This window comes from Ostrea edulis, chromosome 1 (genome assembly GCF_947568905.1).
Source record: "Ostrea edulis chromosome 1, xbOstEdul1.1, whole genome shotgun sequence".
NCBI classification, from domain to species: domain Eukaryota; kingdom Metazoa; phylum Mollusca; class Bivalvia; order Ostreida; family Ostreidae; genus Ostrea; species Ostrea edulis.
The window spans coordinates 9,643,904-9,667,432 of NC_079164.1; the positions used below are offsets into that span (position 1 = coordinate 9,643,904).

At 35.5% G+C, this 23,529-nt stretch overlaps 1 protein-coding gene across 1 annotated transcript; it reads right to left on the reverse strand.

Annotated features, from left to right (window-relative positions):
• Positions 1 to 1,027: 1,027 nt before the first annotated feature.
• On the reverse strand, positions 1,028 to 22,269 carry LOC125664174 (GTP-binding protein REM 1-like). The gene is made up of 4 exons (XM_056152612.1): positions 18,124 to 22,269; positions 11,564 to 11,649; positions 8,156 to 8,339; positions 1,028 to 2,567 (listed from the first exon to the last, which is right to left on the reverse strand). Exons 1-4 carry the CDS (start codon positions 18,815 to 18,817, stop codon positions 2,314 to 2,316), a joined length of 1,218 nt encoding a protein of 405 aa, XP_056008587.1. The 5' UTR covers positions 18,818 to 22,269; the 3' UTR covers positions 1,028 to 2,313.
• Between the last annotated feature and the right edge of the window lie 1,260 nt (positions 22,270 to 23,529).

Genomic DNA, 23,529 nt, shown 5'->3' on the forward strand with positions numbered 1-23,529 from the left:
TATAAACCAATCTGATTTTTTTTTAAAAGCCCTGCTGGACTCGAACACATGATCTACAGTTTAGCAGTTGACGCCCTAACCTACTGAGCTAATCGGCTAGGCAATTATATTTTAAATGAATAGACAAATATGGCTGATATTTTTAGTTTCATACATGTTTTAAAAGGAAGTCAGCCATTATGACTACGTAGAGTACCTCCTTAACTTTACGATAGGGTAGTTCCCTTTATTTGAAAGTGATTCAAAAACACTTCGTGTCAAGTTTAGGTGAAATTTGCCCAGTGATTTTGTCACAGAAGTCGTAAATGTGAAAAGTTAATTTAGATTTTATAATCAGACGAGCCTTTAGCTCAGGTACGCCAAAATACTCCCACATTTCTTCACGACAAGCCAATTAATTTCCGTCCTTCTATATGACTATGCCTGACGGGGAGAAATGCGTTCTGAATAGGACAAATGTCTAAGACTATCAAGTAACAATAAAGTCACAATACAGTTTCATTTGATTATTGTTACTGAAAGCCTTCCTGTTTTGTGAAATAAAGACGCTTACTATATGAAAAGAACAATAGGATATTGCATCTTTATTACAGTACAATCGACGAAACACGGACAGAGGGATATTTTGACGATGAAGATAGTGATATCGACTTCATCAATAAAATAGACGCTATCAATATTTGTGCACAAGTATCCAGCTCGTCTAGTAGCGGGCTCGGTTGATTAGTCTTGATTTATGGGTCAATTTCAGTGATAAACTAATATCCGTGCCATGAGTTTATCAAAGACAAGTGGGCGTCAACCCTTCTTATTTGCAACTGCGCCTCTGAAATTGACATCGCACCTGTTTCTTGGCAAACACCACAAAACTGTCATACAATAGTTGCAAATCAAAAGGTTTCCCTCCGCATAAAGATATGATATAGCCATAAGCACTTGCATTTCCGCCGTCTGAATGGTGTTTTATGCATTTAAAGCAGGCATGACCCTGATCTAAGAATATTCCTGGTTATGCAGAAATTCAGAGTTTGTTAATATGCCCCTTTTTTATTCGACAATAATTTATACATGGCATATAACTATGTGTGTTAAACATCAATGCATTATTAAGTTCATATACATACACATTATATATATACATGTTATAAGTCTGGAGAAATCACGTGTTAATTACAATATTTTTGTACAAAGCACCAAGTGAAATACAGTGGAATATATCGTATTATGTTAATATTCTTTATTTAGATATACGAGTACAACATTTAATTAAATGAAATGTACAACAGAGCTACTCAGAAAGGATTTAACGCGGTGTACATTCACGATAGTATATCTCATAAATCATAGAAACTGTCTGTTTTAAAATACTCCTCTGCAGCCAAAAAAGCAACAAGGATCATTTTATTTCAAGACACACATAACAATGGAATGGTATAATATGATGGGATGGCCGACCAGTATTAAATATTTCTTTACAGCATCGCTTAGTTCAGCACCCTCTTGGTTTTATTTTCATTGCATTTTCCGGCAATTTTCATTCAAATGAAGAAATACAAACGGATGTTTATTAAGAATACCTTACCCTGGGAAACTTATTCATCACATTAGTAAAGTAATATGCGTTTTATTAGAATTACTCTAACAAAAGCGTTTACAATTGGTGCTGGCAGGGCGGTGAAACCCTTGTTACTAAATGAATGTATTTTTGTTGAAGTAAACAGCAATTATTTTGTTTTTCACTGAGATTATCTAATTAAAAGAAGCAAAGTATGCAAGCAATGAGAATCTCGCGATACCTAAGGACTTCACCGTCACTAAGCATACATTTAAACAAGTGGATAACGTCTATTTCCATTAGTCGTATTACAACCGATGTCTGCGCGCGAGCCATTGATCAATGGTTATCCGATTGTCGTAGCTACACGGACTCAAATGTCCACCCTCAAAACAAGTAACATATTGCAGACCATAAAACAAAATCACCATAGTAATGCTGCTCTATTCATTACTGGACTGCTAGGCCAGAATCACCATAGTAATGCTGCTCTATTCATTACTGGACTGCTAGGCTAGATAATATTGTCTCTCTGTAGACTACACACAGAAAAATACAGTACAACAGAAATTGAAGTTAACAGTAACAAGGAAACTGCTCTCGTCAATAATTCTTGTCTTCCTTTGATGGCGGCCGTCAAAATGATATGAAAATAACTTTTGATTACCATTTCTCTCTGAGAAATTAAGAAAACGAACTTCCTCTTCCAAAGTGTATATATATATATATATATATATATATATATATATATATATATATTAGAACTTCGGTGATTTCTTGTTCCCACGTCTAAAAAGCCTACTGAAAAATTCAAATGGTCTTTTAAAGGATGGAACACGCAAAGAATGTGACTTCCGGGTATCTAGTTTTAGAACTGGTTCCGGTAAGGACGGATTGAGTTTGTAACGGATCTGGTCTATGGTGCCCACCAATAGTTCGTCCACGTTGTGATTGAGTGCCGCCGAGGTCTCCGTGTACTTAGCATCAAACTGATTGGCTACATCCAAGGCTTCTGAAAAAAAATTAAATTAAATTTAAATTTATAAAAAAAATACATGTAACAAAAATTAGTGATTAACATTAACTGGTGCCCGTTTTACAAAACAACTTGTGACAAAGTCGTAAGTCTTAAATTGTATTGCACAGTTATTAGTTTAAATGAATGAAGTAAAACTTTTTTTAGACTTAATTTTCAACATTTAAAAAAAAATAGTTTGCATTTGGAGTGAATGATCTTACAAAAAAACCCCGGAAAATTCCATTATGTAAAGTTGGTCAAAAGTCGTAAGTTCTTTTGTAAAACTCACTGACTCGCATCTAAATAATGTGTAAAACTTAAAACTCAAAATAACTGTTCATTTCAATGTCTTCAACTGTAAATTTCCCAACTACATGTAGTGTAAATCCATAACAGATTTACAGAAGAGTAGGAAATAATTACATAAAACTCACATTACAAATACATACAAAGAGAAACATTTGTGACCAAAAAGAAATAGTGGTCTTAGTCATAAGATCGCTTGTGTTTTATTTAAAACTACACATACACGCTTTAGCTTTATAACATGCAAACTAGTACACGTAAAGCTTCAAATAGTATCATACTAGTGTTGTATCCCGACATTGCTGTAGGATATAAGTACTTAAAATGAGATCATCCGACCCACGAGTAAATGGATTGAATGTTTTCTTGGCCCTTCTGCTAAATCAGTTGATGTAATATTTGGCAAACACAGAAACAAAATTTTGAATGAAAACATTATAAAGAATATAATTCAACGTGAATTATGTAATTGAAAAAAAGAATGAACAGTTTTACTTTCAAGCCACCTGCATGTGAAATTAAACTGGCACCCACAGAGATAATTACCCAACAGTTTCTACTTAATTTGATATTTTTCTTGAATTTCTCCATCACGCTGATTAACTTAAACCAGACTTTCACTTTCACCTGTGAAATACACCTGGGGCGATGAGTTGCCAAAATGTTAAGGGTACTCAAGAGATCCTCCATTTTCTTTGGCACTTGAAGAATCACGAATGCTTTCGTGGTACTTACTAGAGCTTGCAAAGGGGAATTGTTTAATCTTTATGTATAAAATTATACAGAGAAGTCGGTTTGTAGAAGTGCTTGTTGAGATATAGTGAGGTAGACTACCAACGTCAGAGGCTATACGGTGATGGATGTTTGTTTTCAAATATAAACTATCGACCTTCCTCGATAAAGATTTAAAAGGCAACTGTGAACAGTGGCATTTCCACCGCATTTATCATATGTATATACATATAGATTATATTATATGTATCACAAAGCCGATTGAGTATACAGGACTAGTTTCTTTACTTCTTTAAAAATAGCATAATAATACTCCTGAAGGTGTGAAGAAATTAAAAGCGAGTGTACTCAAACCGCTCTTTGTGATAATTTTACTATACCATTATTTGTGTAATGTAGAGAGAGAGAGATAGATAGAGAGAGAGAGAGAGAGGGGGATTTGCTTACGATTATTTTTTAAAAACAAAAATCTTTATATTCACAATCGTCCATGAAATGAGTACGGTACTTGAAGTAAATTTTTTTTATTAAATCTCGAGAAACACATCTCAAACCATAAAAAGATTGTAAAGCCCACAAAATTATTATAAAATGCCGGAAAAGCAAAGTAATTGCTCGACCTGCAGAGGTTTGGAGGGAATATAACTACAAAAGAACCGCGGGGAACCCTCAACTTTACACTGAATTCTGCCAAACCTGCAGCATTGTTCTCGCCGAAACGGTCTGTGAAAAGTGTCTGATGAAGAACATGTTTAGGCTAATTAGTTCAAATATTTGACTGCATTCCAAACTGATCTTCATTATCCTGAACAGAAACATTATACAACAAATGTTTACATTGGAGAGATAAACATGCTCTGAAATCTTAACGGCTAAAATTAGAAATATTACATTTTTTTCTGACAGAAGTTCTTTTTTTATTATTATGTACTAGAAATCTGTTATGTGAACGTAGTGGATTGCCTATAGTGCAATGAATGACAATAAAATGTATATTAAACTCATCTGAAAATCCCAGTTTCTACGAAAACAATTGATTGCTAAATTGCTATCTTAGATATAATAGCTGCTCTTGTTGTTTTATCGTGGTGTGATTGAGTACATTCGTGCTTATTACGTGATAGATGTGGTTAAAATGTATTACGTATTATTATTATTATATATTTTTTTGAAAAACACCTTAAAATTATTACAAAAAATATGTTTTTATTGTGTATAGTTTTATTGGAGTGTTGAAATAATGGACGAATGACGTCACTTAAGGAGTAATAGTCAACATGCTTTAAGAGATAAGCAGACGACTTTTTTTCAGTTCAGATCATCTTCGGATAGACAAAGATGTCAGCACGTGAAATAACTCCACTATGCCAGACATTCAATCAAATGTAATCACCCTTCAGTGGAAGGGTTCTGCCTGATTATGAATTTATTTCAGCATTTATCATGCAACTCTTCCAAGGGATGGGCACTGCCAGCCACTGGGGCTATCAATCAGTTTGTGTTAATAGGGATGGGCACTGCTAGCCACTGGGGATATCAATCAGATTGTGTTAATACTGATCACGAAACCATAACGTGAAGTTCCACCGGTACCGAAATACTGCAATTAGGAAGTTCCACCGGTACCGAAATACTGCAATTACGAAACTGAAATGTTGCAACAACAAAAAACAACAACCAAAAAACCAACAACAACAAAATGTCCAGTTGGGCAACAGGTCATATTTTCTTGAATTTTCCTTACAGTATCTCATCTTAACCGAGATTTGAATTCATGCAGTGATATTTGCACATCGAAGTTTTACTCTATGTTTCTTAGACTATCAACTGTCGTACTACGTTTTGTTAAATCACGAGCTTGCCCCATCCCCTATCCCCCAGTTTTTTCTAGGAGAAAACGTCAACCGAGTTTCTCGGGTCAAGACCTAGGTCACGAGGTTTTCCCAATACTATCACAAAAGTTAAAACAAAACTGATTTTATTTTTCTCTTAATCAAATATAGTGAACTATGTGGCTTTTTTAAAAACCGAATGCACCCCCATTACACGTGTTGCTATTCATGCAAGTACACTGTATCACGCACATGACTACTGCCGAATCCTACACCGGTTATTTTTAATTAAGGAAAGTATCAGACAGCGAACAAAGGTTCGCAAACTCCGAGATCGTGGACATATGTTCTTACGTTTATTCTCAAAAATATTTTAGAAAATGACAATAAATATTTCATAAAAGAAGAAAAACAAAAAAGAAATTTACTTAGTAATATTTCATTTCATTCTGTTAAATATAGCACACTAGAGAACGGTAGTATATTAAAAAAATCTTTACCCCCCCCCCCAAAAAAAAACCCACCACGCTTAGCCGTTACATTAACTCGTATAGAATGGCCATAAAACTATATATTTAAAACCGCGTGATACTAGTACTAGGTTTAGACAGGAAGGCACGAAAATAGCTAACAGCGAATTTAAAGCTACGTTCAATGACGTGATCATTTTTGTGCAGCACGTTCTGGGCGTACGGGAACGGATGAAGGGGGGGGGGGGGGGGGGGGGCTGGAGAACACCAAGAGCATGACCTCCGTTCTGGTCGCATTCTGTCTGGTGTCGCCCACCAGCAGTAACGGAATGTTGGGTGATGGTCTTCTGGTGTTTGTCACACCAAAGTCAGAAAATACCACGTTGCCTGGGTAACTCCATTCCACTTATACAATCTTGAAATGCATAATCTGTTACGATATGAGATAAACTAAACGATCCTTGTAGAGGAGCTGTCTATCATTTCCTTGAATACAACTTCAAAGGAAGCTGTATTTAGATTTTTCAGAATACAACTTCTGGTAACCCCCTATGTAATATCTGTGTTCATGAAGAAAAACTGCTAACATTTCACAGAGATGGATTTTTTTTAAAAGTCCCCATTTGTGGGCGCAATGTCAACCTTGTTTCTCGCGCTCATTCCATGAAATGTTATACATGTATATGTAATTATATATTTAAAGAATAATGAATTTGCTCTGTGGAGATAAAAATAAAAGATATCTATTTACACTGTAATGTGATTTTATATACCTAAATCCTTCCCTCCATGAGTTGAAATTGTGTGTATATTAACGAGGCTATGTACAGAGAATATGATTACTCAGAGTATACACAATTTTAACGAGGTTGCTAATTATAGTAACAGACAAGTTGTACTTCTGTTATTATGTCATCGCTATGATAGCCTTCACCGGATAAGTCTGCACAACTACCTACAATGTAATGCACCTTTATCTAGAGGGTACTGGCTAAAGCTAAAGGGTATCCGAGATGGAAACAACACTACGACAAAACAAGCGTGGGATGTAAGCGTGAAACAAGCGTGAGATGTAAGCGTGAAACAAGCGTGGGATGTAAACGTGAAACAAGCGTGAGATGTAAACGTGAAACAAGCGTGAGATGTAAACGTGAAACAAGCGTGAGATGTAAGTGTGAAACAAGCGTGAAATGTAAACGTGAAACAAGCGTGAGATGTAAACGTGAAACAAGCGTGAGATGTAAGCGTGAAACAAGCGTGAGATGTAAGTGTGAAACAAGCGTGAGATGTAAATGTGAAACAAGCGTGAGATGTAAGCGTGAAACAAGCGTGAGATGTAAGTGTGAAACAAGCGTGGGATGTAAACGTGAAACAAGCGTGAGATGTAAACGTGAAACAAGCGTGAGATGTAAACGTGAAACAAGCGTGAGATGTAAGTGTGAAACAAGCGTGAGATGTAAACGTGAAACAAGCGTGAGATGTAAACGTGAAACAAGCGTGAGATGTAAGCGTGAAACAAGCGTGAGATGTAAGTGTGAAACAAGCGTGAGATGTAAATGTGAAACAAGCGTGAGATGTAAGCGTGAAACAAGCGTGAGATGTAAGTGTGAAACAAGCGTGAGATGTAAATGTGAAACAAGCGTGAGATGTAAGCGTGAAACAAGCGTGGGATGTAAACGTGAAACAAGCGTGAGATGTAAGTGTGAAACAAGCGTGAGATGTAAGTGTGAAACAAGCGTGAGATGTAAGTGTGAAACAAGCGTGAGATGTAAGCGTGAAACAAGCGTGAGATGTAAGTGTGAAACAAGCGTGAGATGTAAGCGTGAAACAAGCATGGGATGTAAACGTGAAACAAGCGTGAGATGTAAACGTGAAACAAGCGTGAGATGTAAGTGTGAAACAAGCGTGAGATGTAAACGTGAAACAAGTGTGAGATGTAAACGTGAAACAAGCGTGAGATGTAAACGTGAAACAAGCGTGAGATGTAAATGTGAAACAAGCATGAGATGTAAACGTGAGATGTAAGTGTGAAACAAGCCTGAGATGTAAGTGTGAAACAAGAGTGAGATGTAAGTGTGAAACAAGCGTGAGATGTAAATGTGAAACAAGCGTGAAATGTAAGTGTGAAACAAGAGTGAGATGTAAGTGTAAAACAAATGTGAGATGTAAATGTGATACAAGCGTGAGATATAAGTGTGATACAAGCGTGAGACATAAATGTGACAGCACTTTATGACCTTACCTTCGGTAGCGACCTTTCTTTTTCTGACCAGGTCTGATTTGTTTCCCACTAGAATCGTAGTCCGGTCCGTCCCGAGATCCATACGTAACTCTTGCAGGAGCTGGACCGCGGCCTCGAAAGTATCCCGGTGTGCAATAGAAAATATCACCAAGAAAGCATCAGCCCGAATGTCCTCTAGATTACTCTACAATATGCAAAAGTCAAACATACTAATCTCGTAGAATGAAAATAGCAATCTAGTATCATTACTGGGTGTAAGAAAATGCATCTCATATATATATATATTTATGTCTCTCAACTAATTTGGTAAAAAAAAAAAAAAAAGCATGTTCTGCATATGATGCATTTTTAAACCGAAGCAGGCTTCTGAAAAAAACGTTACTAGGGCGCCTGATAGCCTAGTAGCTAAAGCACTCTGTAGGCTAGTAGCTAGGGTGCTCGGTAGCCTTGTAGCTAGGGTGCTCGATAGCCTAGTAGCTAGGGCGCTCAGTGGTCTAGTAGCTAGGGTACCGTACTCAGTATCCTAGTAACTAGGGCGCTCGGTTTGCAATTGAGAGGTCTGGGTTCGAATCCCGATCCCAGCCACACGTCAAACTTAAACCTTCGTCAAGCGCCCGATATGAAAAGTGAAAATTACAGGTCTTTCAGATATGACCATAAAAATGAGGCTCCATGTCACGATAGGCGCTGGCACGATAAATGATCCTCAACGCTACAAACTTGTGAGTCATGCGTAAGTCAAAATCTGTAGCACTTTACTTGTAGCTGATGACGTCTCCCTACGAGTAAACAAAGTTTCCTGTGGGATGTAAAACAACATAAAATATACGTTCCAGTGATTTTACCTTTAATGTCTAACAATGGAATCAACCATGATCTTGTTGTAAAATAGCATGCATGCAAGTATGCAACATTTCATTGCAAGTATGCAACATTTCATTGCATGTATGCAACGTTTCATTTTTTTTTTAAAGTTTCGTCAAACTGAATCAGAAAGGTAATGTTAATCTTTCGAAATTTCCCTTTGAACAATCTTGACCTCTAACATTTAGCCTTGAAAGTCAATGAAATATATTAGATCTTTATGCAGTTACTGAAAGCTGGGCACAAACCAATAAGAACTATTTCTGAAATCTTATCTTTAAGAAGTTGGGGCCCTTCCATTGATACCTTAACGCTTGATCTGCAGCCTTGAAACCCATAGAAATTAAGGTCTTTATACGAGGTATTGTTTTGGCTGGTCCGGCAAAATTTGGATGAAAAATGGAACTGAATTTACCTTTCAGTGACATTTACCTATATACAATTTTTAGCATTAATAGCTATTAAAAACCAAGAATAAAGGTAGCATTCTGTGAATCTTTATCTTAAATTTTGCGCAAAACATCGGACTCCCCTTTCAATGATCTTAATATCGATCTTTCACAGGAAATCAATAGGGATCATGGTGTTTATACAAGATAATGGAGATATCATATCTGCAAGCATATAAAATGCGAAGGAAAAATGTACATTATTTCCCTAAATCAGGCATTAAAAAATGTGGAAGAAAATGTAGCTTATGGCCCGACATGTTAATCAAGTACACCACAATGGTAAGGAAAAATGTAGTTTCTCTAAATCAAGTACACCAAAATGTGGAGGAGCAATGTAGTTTATTTCCCTCAATCAAACATACCAAAAAGTGGAGGGGAAAACATAGCTGATTTCTATAAACCGCGTATACTAAAATATGGAGGGAAAATGATGGGAAAATGTGGTAGTTTACTTTCCAGTGACCTTGGCCTCTCGACTTTAGAGGGGCATGGGCACGATTTGAGCTGAAAATTTTCAAATTCCAATTTTAATGTTTAAAATGCTTACTAAGGTATCTCTAATGGTCACCAAAAGTTTGAATGTCAGTTGTCGGGGTATATGGGAGATACAGCATTCACAAGTCTTTGTTATGTAAACAAGGCTCATGCAATGTTTTTGTTTACATTGGTTAAATATACTGGTAAAAGTTCATTTAAAGCAGATTTTTCAATTCCCAAGTTAATTCTTAACACAATTGAATAGTTTCTAATGTTTAGCACATCTCATTTTGTCTTAAACACGCTATTTTCTATTAAGCAATCTATATGTAAACAAAAACATGGCACAAGCCTTGTTTACAAAGCCAAGAATTGTGAGCTCTGTACCTCACTGGTAACTTAAAAACTTATATTCAAATTTCGGTTGACTATTAGAAATACTTTTAAGACTTGTAAACAATAAAAATGGAAAAATAAAATTTGAAAATTTTTCTGCTTAAATAGCGTCCATGCCCCTTTAAACTTGAAAATCAATGAGAATTAACGTCGTCATACAATGTATCATTTCAGCAAGCTTCATTGTAGAGCAATCTTTGCTTAAATCTTGTACTCAAACCGGAACAGACGAACGAACATAGAAATTACTTTGTATAAAACCAAAGAACGAACGGACAAGTTACCATATCCTTTGCAAATTCGTATAACGTTCGTTTGACGCAATTTTTTAAAGGGAAGGAGGGAAAATGACAATACAATAATTCTCCTAGATCTGCATTTAAGCATGCTTCAATAACGATGCCTCGTCTGATCAATAGTGTTTATCCAAGGCTAAAATTTAGTCAGGAATACAGATCAGAGAACGGTTAGAAGCTGGCATGAGGTCTCAAACGATGTCATCAAGTACACATAAAAAGAATCCAGATATCATGTGTATACTTAGAGACTCATTAAATGTTAACTAAGATCTTTTTCCTTTTTTTGTATTTGTATACATTGTTTTTGGTATATATATGTAATTTACTCTTGTCATTATATGCTATGTATATTGTGTGCGCTAAATAGTGTGTTTAGGATTTTGTATATATGCTATGTAACTAATGGGAAAATTGCTCAAAGTAATAAAGTATCGTATCGAGAATTGTTGCTCATTTTCTAAGCTCAGTCGATAGTATGAATTTGTGTCTGAATATCATGTCCCCAAACATTCTGTATAATGAAGTTTTAATTTTGAATAACATAGGCCCATACATCCTGTATAATGAAGATTTAATGTTGAATAATATGGCCCCATGTATCCTGCATAATGAAGTTTTAATTTTAAATAACATGGCCCCATACATCCTGTATAATGAAGTACTAGTAACATGGCCCCATACATCCTGTATAATGAAGTTTTAATTTTGAATAACATGATACCATACATCCTGTATAATGAAGTTTTAATTCTGAATAGCATGATCCCATACATCCTGTATAATGAAGTTTTAATTTTGAATAACATGACCCCATACATCGTGTATAATGAAGTTTTAATTCTGAATAATAAGTTTTGATATGGAATAAGATGGCCGCATACATTCTGTCTAATGAAGATTTACTTTTGACAATGTAATACCTGGACATCCATGACGTCCAGAATCTCCACTGTAGATTCAACACCATTCAGTAATACAGAAATTGTCTTCTCGTGTTCACTTTGATCTGCAATGAAACATATCAGAACTATATAGTCCATGTTAATTCGAATGTTATTGACATTTCTGTCAAGTATAGATACATAGACTACATATATTCAAACTCATCCCACAGATCTGTCAATTGTTAACGTTATACTGTAGCGATAGAATCCAAACAAATTGGTAATATGGCAAGAAAATATAGGGCTTTGTCAGAAGCAGACAAACCGCTTTCTGTCTGTTGGTAACACTTCGATGTTTGGAGACACTTGTCTGTCAAACTGTATTAGTTTAAAATGATAAAACAATGTATTGTCTGATTTACTCGCTGACTCGGGCCATGTTTTGTGGATATTCGGTGTCAGAAACCTGTAAATTGACGGCGTATTTACACGAACGCGTCGAGCAGAACACCGAGAGCTTTTTAACGCTGGTATTTCAGAAATTCCAAGTAGAATCATCAGTCATCATATATTTGTAAAAATAATCCCAAATAAATATATGTCAATGTCACTTTAAAATTCCAAGAAATCTGTTTTGCGCATAAAGTTTATTAGGAAAGTTTTTTGAAAAACATTTGTAATACTAGTACATGAGCTAGCTAGCTAGTGAGATAGAACTGATTAAAAAAGAAAATGATATGTATGTTATTCCAAAATTGATTGAACACATTAACAAATCAACAAGAACTTTCTGGATTTAACATCCATCTAATTTTGAAAGGTATAAAATTATCACCATTCACTTTTATGTTTCATATTTTGGAACTGGACTGCAAGTACTTCCTTTTCATTTTGTATTTAACTCTCTCTCTCTCTCTCTCTCTCTCTCTCTCTCTCTCATATACGCTCGAATATGACGCGGACAAAACAATGGGCGTCCTGCTTTTCGTGTTTAAAATGAAGTGCTAAACATTTAGCGCCTGATGTAGATCAGTGGGTCATTACGCAGTAGTCTTCTAATCTTCCCAAAACCGAATTGATTATCCCTGAGGAAAATCTCTGATTAGAATTACAGTTATTTCTTTATAACCGGTTTCTTATTTTGACTGCTGGATGTCGAAAGTGGAAGAAAAGCTGATAGAGTTTGAAGATTGCTAGCATGCGTCAAATTCACATCGTCTAATATCTAAACTTAGAACTCAATCAACTGAAATGTACTCAGCTCCAGATGTTCGCAGATCCGTTGAACCTCTTGGCCTCTTTGGATCGTTTAGTTCTCGTGCAATTAAGAACCAAGTCTTCTAATTTCAAGCATGACATACTTATTCTCATTAGGTCCTCGACTAATGTCTGCGATGGATATCGGAAAGAATGTCTGCATTCTGAACTAAATCATGAAAATTAACTTAAAGCTTCCGCAATACCGTGGTATCATTTATTTAAAGTTTTTGTAGTTTAGAGATTTCCATCCATTCAGCGAAGAATCAGTTCGGTTGTTATTTATATCAGGTAGATACACGAAACCGTTCCTTGGGTGATGGGTGACACGTGGCCCGACAACACGGGCATACTATAAAACCTGGCCTGGCCCCATTGGCCTGGCCTGGCCTCAAAATTGGCCTGGCCCCAATTTTGGCCTCTAATTATGCTCCATCTCAGATTTTGGCCTGGCCTCAAAAGTTGGCTTGGCCTCAAATTTGGCCTCTAAAAATTTTGTTGGCCTCCACCAAAAAAAATTTTTTAATTTAAAATTTTGATTGATTTCATTGATTTCTTATGGGTTTTAGTTTTTCAAAGTCATAGCAGATAAATGATATGTTTCTGTTGTTTTGTAAATGTGCAATTTAAAATAATCATGAACTACCACCAATCTGATTGATTTTATTGAAAGTCTATTGATCAGTTTATTGAATCAATCATTTTCTTTTTCTTTAATGTATATCTGTATGTACTAGTACACACTAAAACAGATTGCACAACTAATGAAACAATTGGTGTACATGTATTGATTTGTTTTCTTCAGAATTATGATTGATTTCATTGATTTATTATTGGTTTTACTTTTTTAGAGTTGTAGAAATAAAATGATTATATACATGAGAATAAACATGAACTACTACCAATCTGATTGATTTTATTGATTATCTATTGACAAAATTATTTGCTTTTCCCTTCCTAACTTATGTACTAGTACACCAAAAAGCATACTGATGAAATGATTGATTTATTGATATTTTTTGTATTCAACAGAATTCAATTTGATATCAATTTACAAATTATAAAAGTTACAACTGTGTTGTCATAATAATGAATTCGATTTTAAGATCAGCGCACATTCAGAACAGAGCATGTGGCCTTAATGTTTTCAATGTGCAGATACCACACATTTAGTGTTACTTGTTTAATTTCCAAAGCATGATAAATGACATTTTTAAAAAATCTAAATAAACACAGTGAAGTGTTTGCTAGCATAATGATAACAGCCAATAAACTAAGGATTTTACATCTGTATTTCAGTGTTCACTTATCTAAACTTTACCTTGAATGAACAATGTAGATCAAAACGGATATGATGTATTATAAATATTTCTTTCTTGATTTCATAATTAATTTTCAATACTCATTGTAAAAGTGACATAGCATGGGAACTGAGTTCCCATGCTATGAAGGCCTGCCCTGTCAGGATAAAGGGAATATCTATCACCATATTAAAGGATGGTGATGAAAACATTTGCTTAAGTTGGAAATTCCATTATACAGAAACAATGGAGCAGTCCAACATTTGCAAATAGGGTGTGTTTGATACAACAGAAAATTTTAATAAGTAACTCATTTTATGATTGTGCCTAAACTAAATAAGGTATACAAAACTGTCTGTCTGAGTTTTCAAATTGTGATGTACCTCTACCTAACCACTGCAGCAGCTATATCTAAGCAATTATCAGATACATGTAATACTCATACCATTGTCTTAATTATGATGGAGAAAAAAGGTTTATGCATCTACAAATTCACAAAGTGCAGCTTTAATTTTGTGCTTTACTTCTTAACGTTTTTAGACTAGTCATTAAAATCATCTTTCATTCTGATCATTATTGAAAATAAACGTTCTGTGCAGAGCTGTGTGACATTTCAAACCGTATATCATAGATTAACCTCAACCTTGACTTCCCGTCAAGACCCGTGCTGTAGAATAATAATTTGTAAATAATCTGATATCCCATTACAGTACTAGTGATACATGTTTATTTCAAATAGTTTAAACAGATATGAACATCCTTAATTTATCAAAGTTGTAGTTTCAATCTGTATGATTTATAGTAGTATTTTTATACCTAGATATCAAACTCATTGTTCTTATCAATGAGAGTGATTAATGCGGTACACTACATTGCAGTGTGTGAAGTGTGATGATTCATCATTAAACTAGTGTGAATTTGTTTTTTAAATTCATTATCAATAAGTGAAGTGGATCATTAGTAAAATGAGAGTTTTCAATGTGCATATTTACAAAACAACACAAATATATCATTTATGTTCAACAATTTTGAAAATTCAAAACCAATAATAAAACAATGAAATCAATCATAATTCAGAAAAAATCAATAAGCCAATCATTTCATTAGTACCGTATACTTTTTTGGTTAATGTGTAATAGTACATAAGTTAGGAAGGGGAAAATTGTAAACTGATCAACAGATATTCAATAAAATCAATCAAATTAGTGGTAGTTAATGATTATTTTAATGTGCACATTCACAAAACAACAGAAACATATCATTCATGTTCAACAATTTTGAAAAAACAAAAACCAATAATAAATCAATGAAATCAATCATAATTCTGGGGGGGGGGGAGGGGGGGAATCAATATGCCAATCGTTTCATCAGTTGTGTATACTAGTACATACAGATATAAAGGGAAAAGAAAATGATTTGATCAATAAACTGATCAATAGATATTCAATAAAATCAATCAGATTGGTGATAGTTCATGATTATTTTAAAGTGCACATTTACAAAACAACAGAAACATATCATTTATCTGCTATATGACTGAAAAACTTAAACCAATAATAAATCAATGAATTTGATCAAAATTTTTAATAAAAAAAATTTTTTGGTTGAGGCCAAAAAATTTTTTAGAGGCCAAATTTGAGGCCAGGATAAATTTTGAGGCCAGGCCAAAATTTGGGATGGAGCATGGTTAGAGCCAGACCAGGCCAGGTTTTATAGTATGACACAGGGTCCGGCAACACGATTCAGACCCACGACTAGGACACAGGGTCCGGCAACACGATTCAGACCCACGACTAGGACACAGGGTCCGGCAACACGATTCAGACCCACGACTAGGACACAGGGTCCGACAACATGATTCAGACCCACGACCCTTCAGACACGCAGTGTGACATTGACATCTATGAAGGAAAACTTTGTTTATGTTTCCTATCTAATAATTCAAAAAATTCGATATAAATCGTGAAAAAGACTGTTGGAGATAAAAACAAAATTTCTGACTCACACGACACAATAATTTAGACTGACTATATATATATATATATATATATATATATATAAGTTATAATTAACTGTGCCGATTTCTTCATTCATCATTTTTTGACATTATATATAACACGACCCAGTAACTTAAGAGTCTGAAACACTACTAAATTTTATATATATATATATATGTGTGTGTGTGTTTGTGTTTTATGACAGAGTAGAAATTCTCCAATTGTAATTTGCAGCATTTTCTTCTCCAGAATGTCCTTGTTGGATTGCCATTGATAGTGATGTATATCATACAGCGGCTTATGAAGCACAAAGCGTTCTTCCTCATTTGCATAACGTAAAACTAATGATTTCTTTCCTTTGCCAATTTCTATTTTCGGTCTTCGTTGCTTTGATCATGTTCTTAGTACAAAAGGATTTTCTTGAATATTGCGACATGATAAAACGGTACTTCGCCAAATAGAAGAAATTTTCTGAATGCAACAATAAATTGTAAAAATCGACGTCAGCATTCAACACCAACGCTTGAATTAAAAGCGGCAACCTTTAAGCCAGGATAATTATCCAATGTATTTCGCTTTTTTATTTGTGATGTCATTAAGCAATGTGATCTATAGGACGTTTAGCAAAAACATGGAACTGCAACAAAGCATTTATTTTATATAACTGTACTTTATCCATTAGATAATTGCTTCTTGCATACGTCCGTAGGTCTGACAGTTGAGATAACATGTCTATCAGCCAAAGTCAACCTGTCAGTTCGTGAGTCGTCACAGGAAGTAGTATCGAGTAAGCCAAAGTCTTCACAGGAAGTAGTATCGAGTGAGCCAAAGTCAGTCTGTTAGTTTCTTCACAGAGTATATTGAGTGAACAAAAGTCAGTCTGTTAGTTTCTCCACAGAGAGCATATCGAGTGAGCTAAAGTCAGTCTGTTAGTTTCTTCACAGGAAGTGGTAAGGAGATCGTATGGGGAAAATGAAAACATAAACGAAAACTCCCACAACACAGAAAGGCGTGAAAAGACAAGCGATGGGAAATCTGGGATTTATATCAGATTCAGATCAACATAATTCTCCGTCAAATGAAGATTACCCAGAATTCCGTTAACAGACACAAGGAATATATGATACTGAAACAAAGAAAACGGACTAGTACATTTGAATAAGCATGCACAAATCTTTCATCCTAATAGGTCACAACATTTCTTAGCGAGAAATGCGATAAAAGAATTTCAAAAAACCCTTTGACATCATTTAGGTTTGATAAGTAGTATTTATAGAGAACCTTTCTTCGCAGCGTTCAGAAACCTGCACTTTAGCCATCCCGATTCAGCGCTCCCCCGGTGCGTTATTGACACGGTAATTTGGCAATCGTTTCCATACTTTGCGGCTCGCCATTAGTGTATTTTATCAACTACATTGATACATTCAATTAATAATTTAAATCCGATGCCTTAAATTTAATTAACAGTTGTGAACTCCTGCAGCGAATTGAAAGATGACGTTATCGCTGCAGGATCCCATGCTAATCGTGAAGAAAATACCAAAATGTGTCGTCATAGATTGATAAAGCTAGCCAGCGATTAACACTCATGATTTGGTAACTAATTTGATCTTGAGGAGCATTTGGTTGGTGATTGGTCGATTTCTGAATTTAGTTCCTGTAATTATGCTCAAAACTGGTCAGATTTATCAACATGCTTTGATCAATCTTTCTCCATGTCTAATTAAATACCCCAACGCAGTTGGAAATCCTGAGCGTAATTTCTACACATTAGATAGCTATTAGTACTCAATCAATAAGAGTTTCATTGATTGGTTCCAATTGTGATCAAATATCATCCATATGAAAGAGCAAATGTACATGTATAATAATAAAAAAAGTTCTTCGTTAATAAAAATCCAATATTCATTTACACATTCTTTTATAAAATGTCACAGTATAAAATATGTTTAAAGAAACGTTAACATGATAAGATTTCATGGTATTTACAACTTTTGTAAGACTTCGTCATATATGCAAGTAATAAGCCAATTTTACTTACCTAAAGACGAGTCAAACGCTATGTACTCTGACGTCATGAACTGCTTCGTAATTGCAGTTTTCCCGACTCCCGGGGCTCCAAGAGCCACGATTTTGAAATAGGAAGAGTTGTTCTCCACAACAGGCGCAGGGGCCAAGCGTGGGTTCCCGGACAAGTGTGGGCTGACATTGGGGGTCATGCCGCGGGGTGGACTTTCCTTTCCCAACCCTCCACACCTAGCCCCCTTTTTACGAAAGGAGTCTCCTCTGTTTACAACGCCTTTTGATGTCGTCTTAAATGAACGCACCCTACGAAGGTTTGCATCCGGTTTACCACGCGAGATGTCTTCATATGACACAGAGAGCAGATCCGGAGAACTACCCGGGGGCCCTCCTGGGTGAGAATCACGTGTATGAGGGCCATTCTCTCGATTCTTATACTTTTCAACTTTTTGTCGCAACTCTCCAGGTTCTCTGAAGGATCCGCCCCTGATGACACCAGGCGTGGGGGGTAGAAGTCCCTTCGAGGAGACGAGTCCTCGTGCACCCCTTTGTTCTCGTACACTACTGGACCTCGAGTGTGACCCTCCACTGAAATCGCTGGGCTCCAATAAATGAGGCGTGATGGGCTCCATCCCAGAACCGGTGCTGGAGTATGAGGAAACACTAGCCCCGCGTGGCTGACCAAGTCCCCCTGCAGAGCTGTGGATAGTCATTGTATAAAATCAAAATCTATAAATTATTCCGCAAGGTAGAAATATTCACATGATTTTCTGTTAGTTTCCAGAAAGCAAGTGTATCATTGTACGTTATCTGATGCGCAGGATGAGAGCTGAGATACAACCGAGATATTGGCCTTCCTCTGGCAAACTGAACACACTAAGACGGCGTCTCTATCACTACGTAAACTCTAAATGCCATATACAAATTGGACGTGGTATCACGTGCTGCGAAGTTCTGCCTTACAGTGTGGTCTCCAAATAATTAAAATGAACTTAATAAACAAACAACTTGATTTTGCTCCAGGTATTGAAAGAGTTGTAAAGAAAAACGGTTTTACTCCATCATTCTCAAGTGTATCTCTGCAAGTAAACAACAGCACGCTTTTTTACTTACAGATTGATGTAATGATTTCGCAGACGTATACTAGTAACATGGGAGTTGAAGAATTATCCATTTCGAAGAGCATTTTGTTTTGTAACTCTACTCTTGGTCATCCATTAATTTATCTCTGTGAACATAATGGTATAAAAGCATGCCATTAGCAATGCTAAAGAATTATAAATCAGGGAATCCCTTGATAGACTAAAAATTGTATTCAAGCAAAAGAAAATTGTAAAATAAAAGAAATATTACAGACTATCTTCATAACTTTATTGGGGGTTTTGGGGTTGGTTTTTTTTTTTTTTTTTTTTATTTTATTTATTTTATTTTTATTTATTTTTTTTATTTGTATTTTTGTTGGTGGTTTTTTTTTTTTTGTTTGTTTGTTATTTTTAATTACTTTAATTTTCTTATTTTCTTTTTTTTTCATTTCTTTTTAAAACGATGAATATGGCTGTTTTTACCGCTACCAAAATGAAGCAAATAAGCCGGATTGCTGCTAATACATAGCATGTAGGAAATCGAATGATGTAATTCGTACAGCTTTAGTCAAATCTTGCCAAAATTTAGAAGATGTTATTTCATGATACATCTTTATTATTTACAGATACGCCCAGTTATTTAACGGGACGGACATATGTGACGTCATGACCGGAAAGGGCCGTTGCACTGCGGCCGTATAAACTCGATAACAACTGATGCTATATAAATTTGACAAATGCCCCGTTAAAAAAAAACTCAAAGATATTTCATATAAGTGTGCTATTTGGTCGTTGCTGCATATATTAGAATAAAAAAAAACTCACTTCAGCATTTTATGCCATTCGTACATTCGGTATACGTGCGTATAAGTATAGACATATCCAGATTTAATTTACACGAAACCATTTGATATCGATGTGACAGGTGAGTGTTACTATAGTGATATTGACATTTGAAAAACAAAAATGACGTTGACAAAGATGGGGGTATAATTTTCTGTCTCCGTGGGTAATAATATGGCATGTTTTGCAGGGGAGGGTGAATCGAACACATTTACTCGGCAATTAACACGATTAGCAGGGACTAGGAAATTTACGCTCCCTTGACGTTCGGCCGCGTGCTTTCGTCACCTACTCGCAGTCCCGCTGTGCTGAGAGATTTGTTTGTTCCTTTTTACTCCGTCGCCGACTTGCCCACATTTGCATTGCGTTTATTACGCTGTCTTTGATAAAGAAAATTTATACGCCGAGTTCAAAGTAAGAAACAATTTAGTAGTTTCTTCAGTATATTAATGTTAGTGTTAACTGGTGCTTCTGTCGAATTGCTGAGACATGATAAAGGAATATTAATTACGCATAATATACATCATGGTTGTTTTTTCCTCTTCCTTTTATAATCTTTGTAAACAAAACACGCGAGAACTTATATACTGCACACCTTTCCCCGTCACGGCAATTCTTAAAACACGCGAGAACTGTGTACCCTCCCTCATCTCGGCAATTCCAAAACACGCGGGAAGTTAACTTTTCACCGTCCCTCATCTCGCCAATTTCAAAACTCGCGGGAACTAGTTGTCCACCCTCCCTCTTCTCGGCAACTCCAAAATATGCGAGAACTTATTGCTCATTTTCCCTTACAAGTGTCCACGGCATCCAAATCAAACTGGTTTCATGCACAGGGGCTAAGCCCGTTTTGGGCCCGAACCCTGTGATGCCATAAATATAGATTTATGGTATCACAGGGTTCGGGCCCAAAACGGGCTTAGCCCCTGTGGTTTCATGGTGGATTAAAAAATATACAAATATTGGGCCGAACCCTGTGATGCCATAAATATAGATTTATGGTATCACAGGGTTCGGGCCCAAAACGGGCTTAGCCCCTGTGGTTTCATGGTGGATTAAAAAATATACAAATATTGGAATACTTAGTTTTATTTCACTAACATCATAACTATGAAGAATTTAACCTAGTTGCACTGAATTGACGATACATTTGCTGTATTTAAATGTGTGGTTGAATTTCAGTGTTTGCAATAATATTTTGCTTTATTCATTGTATCATTTAGTCATATCTTCAATCATTCTGAAGGAGAGGTAGAGACTAAAGTAGTTGCCCCCAAAATGGCGCAAGATAAACTTTTCTTAAATTATTTCTACTAAAGGTGGGTTGGGTGCTGACCTTGACCTCCTTTGATCGGCGAATGTCCTCATATGTTTTCTCTGGTACAGAACAGTTGATATTCGTCATTGGAAACCTGCTACGCACAATTTGGCTTTTCATAGTTCGTGCTCTAAACAGCCATTGCATTTTGTGAAGTTTGTGAAAGTTCTTTCTGTATCGCTCGAGAAGTTAAATTATTTTTTGTGTTTTCGTTTGTTTAGGAGCGATCAAATGTCGAGCATTTGACGTAAGAAATAAAAATTCCGTATGTAATTTTTCTTTCGACATGGATGTACGGAACAGCTGGTAGCGACATTAATGGGAGCATTGTCGCTGTAACTCGCCACTTAAATTTCTTAAGACCTCGGCGGTCGGCTTCTGCCGTGAGAGAAAATGTACTTTCCCCTAAGTACATCGTAAGTACAACGAATATTGCAAATCGTTTTATCATTTATTCGAAAAACAGACATCTTTCTTATATAGAAATTGTTTTCCCCTTTTTCCTAAAGATTTTACTTCTTACGTTCAAGATATACATTTAACTTCTAGAGACATCCTGAAAAAATTAGAAAACTCGCGGTATTTTTTTTCTTTTAATTTCAATAGATATCTTGGTTTTTCTTAAGTAATACTAAAACAAAAAATGGTATCATTTTACAATTATAACAGATTAGCAACATGATTAAGATGGAAACCCACGGTTCCTGTAATCTGGGAGTACTCACCCCTTCAAATGTCTGGTACCTGTATTCTTTAAATAACCATCAGATCTAGTATAGAAAATAAGATGATTAAAGTTTAGTGCTCTGATGGCAAAGGCATGCCTAGCGGGAGCTCCAATTATAAAGATTACTGCTAATATAACATCAGAAAAACGTTGTTCAGAAATAAAAATGTGAAATCCTTTCAAAATTACGAAAGTGATGTGACTGTAAACACGATGTGTGAGTAATATATACAAATCCTTTTTTTTTTTGGACAATACCAGACTGAACCAGGGGTCGACCGCCTGCTCCCTTCGAAGATGAATGTACCTCATTTTCCGTGATTTGTTTTTAACTCTCGAAATATATTAAATTGATTAGATATGAATAAAACAAAAACACGTTTACACATGGACAACATAGCCAATTAGATATTGAAATTGTGTGCGGGGGTACAGTTAGCTGTTGTGTTATTTAATTATCTATCAGTTTTCTGTGCTACGTGGTTGGATTTGGTTCACACAATCACAAAAGATGCAATTCGGCTGATTTTGAGTCGATTTGAATAAGATCGTTTTAGAAAGTCTTCTTTTTTTTTTTTTTTTTTTTTTTTTTTTTTTTTTTGGCATTTAGAAAGTTTCTTATTTGAATATACTTCCAGAATGAAGTTTTATTTCATAAGCCAAAATATGACGTAATCTTTCGATTTCAAGTGTTACGAAAGATATTTGTAATCGCAAAATATCTTAGGTTCTTGGTGCATTCGTGATCTGGGCGTGTTTTATCAACTATCTGTAAATCTGTTGTTCGATACTAACCAGATATATAACTATCAAATCCAGAATGGTTATATTTTTTTAACCTTCACATCAGACAAAATACAAAATGAATCATGCTACCAACGACAATAATGTGGTCAATGTAAAAATAAGTGTGAGGGGATTTAGATCTACATATATATATATATATATATACTTGTTGAAGCGCGTTAGCAACACAAGTCAACATCTTTGTGACACGAGATGTCTTAATTTTATCAAATACAACAGTAACTAATGGTTGAATAATATCTGTACGTTATATAATAAAGAGTCAAGGTCACGACAGGGTCTTACAGGTTACATAAATAATATGCGACAAAACAAAACATGTTTTATAGAACATGCCAGCCCCCCCCCCTTTCTCCAAAATTGAAACCCACGGTTTTAAAACTCCGCAGTAGATCTTTTTATACTTAATCACCATTGGTTCGATGATAATCCATTTGCTTATGAAGTTTGATGATTATTCAGTGAAATGTCCTTGAGTTGTCGGTGGACAACAGTTGATGCATGCATGCTAGAGAGTACAGCGGTCACTGCTAGTCATAGGAAATCCGACCTGTGATGTTTGATGACTATCGTCAAGTTAGGACTAACTAGTTCCGGTCGAACAACACTTGCTGGACACATGTATAAGATTTAAATATCACAACGTTG